Below are 2,976 nucleotides of genomic sequence, written 5' to 3' on the forward strand. Positions count from 1 at the left end.
GTACACACTACACTGTGTATTTTTACTAAGGTCATGTACACACTACAATGTGTATTTTTACTAAGGTCATGTACACACTATATACTGTGTATTTTTACTAAGTTCATGTACACACTATACTGTATATTTTTACTAAGGTCATGTACACAGCATACTGTGTACACTACTTGGTATACTGTGGTGGTTTGGGTAATCTCTAGAGGGTAAACATCAGTCACTCAAAATATATTTTCCTGCCTTAAATATGCTGCGAGTGCCTCTCTTGCAAACTCTGATGAGGAGAATGAGGAAGTTCTTCTCCAGCAGTTCCTGTAAGATTTTGACACTAAGTAGCTTGGAAACTCCAAGCAGGACACAAGATGGCTGACTGAGAACAATTGTATATAGTAAACTTTGTATATAGTGCAAAAATACTTATTACATTTTTCTTTAGATTTTTTTTACCTTATTTATTGTAAAGTTTGCAGACAACCATCCATTTGGCAGACAATCAGATTCTGTTAAGAGGTTGTTCAATGGACAACCTGGAAAATTTTCTGATGTCTACCCCTGATAAGAGTACCTGTATTAATTCATGTTTACATATTAACATGGACCTTTTTAAATATACAAATGCACACGTTTAAAATCTGTATTTTGCATTGTGAAGTGGGGTCTAGGTATATTCTTGCTTACTTCCATTTCTTTGACATTGTTTATTTGTCATTTTTGTATATTTGTTACTAGAGTCTATGGCATCATTATCTTACCCAAAATAAATAAATACATTTATATATATATATATGTGTGTACTTATTTATTTTCCTTCTGAAGTTTGATGTTTCATATTTGCGTGCACTTTTATCAATGGTTGGTTTTCTACCAACAGATTCTACCACATCTACTGGAAGTAGCTATGGATGTATTTGGGCACGTGGTGCCTGACTTTACACGTGCGTGTTAATATCTGTACAAAGGACCACAGGGATGAGATGCTGGATGTGTCCCCCAATGCAACAAAAGGTAAGCTAAAAAGAAAGCTCACTAATGGAAATCAGTAAAATTTAAAGGGAAAATCTAATTAGGAAAGATGGAAAGTCTTTAGGAAATAAATATAAATCAACTGAATGTGTACAAAAACAGATCGTGTGTTCTCCAGACCTCAGTGACAGGACTGTCCTCTTCTAGGTGACTACAGTGCAGAGCCAGAAGACCCATAAGTCTGAGAACTTTGCTCCGCCTGTAAAGCATTTGTTGAACCAAACATCATTAAAATAAGAAAGAAAGGAAATGTGTTGTTTCTCAGTTTGAATATCAATACAGGTATTTTTCTATAAACACTTTTTTCAGCTGCAGCATTTCTAAAATTGACATCTTCTGCTAAAAGTAACACATGAAATCAAAACTAGAGATTTGTTTAATTGTTTATAAAACAGAAATCTTTATCATAATTTCATTTTTACAGAAGAACATCCATGATTTACTTACACGTCCCAGTTTGGAGCTTGCCGTAACTGATGGGTCAGTACTAGAAGCTAAATGACAGTGTAAGCAGGCAGAAAGAAGACAAAAATACATGATCAAGAAAGTAATCTTTAGAAAACTATGAACAAAATATAAAACATGCTGTTTAAATATGTTATGTCAAAAAAAAAACTAACGTCTGAACAGAACTGTTGATTCAAATATTTATTTATTTTTAAGTTTATTTTATCCAAAGGGGGGGAGGGGGGTAGAAGGACAAAACAAACACCGACAAATTATAACAGAACTGGTGTTAATGGTGTTAAAAATAATATTTTTAAGGTTACGTTTTAACATGTTTTGATGCAGCTTATTCTTATAAGTTTTTATCACTTTCTAATTAGCACAAGAATGTTACTACAAAAATATATATATATATTCCAGCAGAGAACCAAAGAAAATGTGTCATACCAGGGGTGAGTTCATCAGCTTGTTAGAGATAACTTTATTTCCTGCTACACAGCAGAGGTAGCACAGCAGATTGAGTCTAGCTCGAACAGCTGTAGACTGAGGAGGAGCATTAGAGATGGGGAGGGACGAGGAGTTCTGCTCTTCAAGACATGACTGCAGTTGTAGCAGAAAGGCAGTCCACTCCTCATCGTTCAGGGAGAGCAGCTTCTCAACTACAGGAGAAGGAAGGGAAGAAATCAAATTCAAGATGATTTCATGCTACTGAGCGCGTGATGGGATCCTGACTTTGTGTAAATCAGAAAACGTACCTGAATGTGCTGGTACGCAGAGGGTTTTGGGATCAAATCGAACAGGAGGACTCTTAAGAATCTGTAGAAGTCATAAGAAAACAATACTTCACTGAACCAACATGATTTGGTTTTAGCCATGCTGTCCTGCTTTTCCTTTTAGTTGTTCCCTCTTCAGGGGTCTCCACAGCGAATCATCCTCGATCTCACTCTGTCCTCTGCGTCCTCTGTCCTCACTCCAACTACCTCCATGTCCTCTCAAAATGCATCCATATATCTCCTTTTTGTCTTTTTCCATGCTTTTGTCAGAAATCACTCCATCCTGCCTCTCTTCTTCACCTTTTTACCACACTCCCCATTTTCCTGGGCAGTGGACCCCGAGTACTTGAAGTTCTACACCTTTGTGACCTCTGCTCCTTGTAGCCTCACTGTTCCACCGGCCTCCTTCTCATTCACACACACGTACTCTGTCTTACTACGGCTGACTTTCATTTCTCTTTTTTCAAGTGCATACCTCCACCTCTCCAAGTTCTCTTCCACCTGTTCTGTTCTCACCACAGATCACAATGTCATCTGCAAACATCATAGTCCACAGGGATTCCTGCCTGACCTCAACTGTTAGTTGGTCCATCACCAGAGCAAACAAGAAGGGGCTCAGAGCAGATCCATGATGAATCCCACCTCCAACTTGAAGCTATCTTTCACTCCTACAGCACATCTCACCACTATCCTGCTGTCCTCATACATGTCCTGCACCAGTCTGTCATGTCCTGCT

At 38.0% G+C, this 2,976-nt stretch overlaps 1 protein-coding gene across 1 annotated transcript in view; it reads right to left on the reverse strand.

Annotated features, from left to right (window-relative positions):
• The window catches only part of LOC119410370 (serine/threonine-protein kinase ULK4), a 34,997-nt gene that overhangs the window by 18,651 nt on the left and 13,370 nt on the right, over window positions 1-2,976 (reverse strand). The window contains exons 14-17 of the mRNA XM_037677280.1: window positions 2,223-2,283; window positions 1,915-2,126; window positions 1,468-1,514; window positions 1,141-1,219 (exon numbers count right to left, since the gene is read on the reverse strand). Of these exons, the coding sequence (XP_037533208.1) occupies window positions 1,141-1,219; window positions 1,468-1,514; window positions 1,915-2,126; window positions 2,223-2,283 (399 nt within the window). The remainder of the gene's footprint in view (window positions 1-1,140; window positions 1,220-1,467; window positions 1,515-1,914; window positions 2,127-2,222; window positions 2,284-2,976) is intronic.

The sequence above is a fragment of the Nematolebias whitei genome, chromosome 5, assembly GCF_014905685.2.
Source record: "Nematolebias whitei isolate Nwh7 chromosome 5, NemWhi1, whole genome shotgun sequence".
NCBI lineage: Eukaryota > Metazoa > Chordata > Actinopteri > Cyprinodontiformes > Rivulidae > Nematolebias > Nematolebias whitei.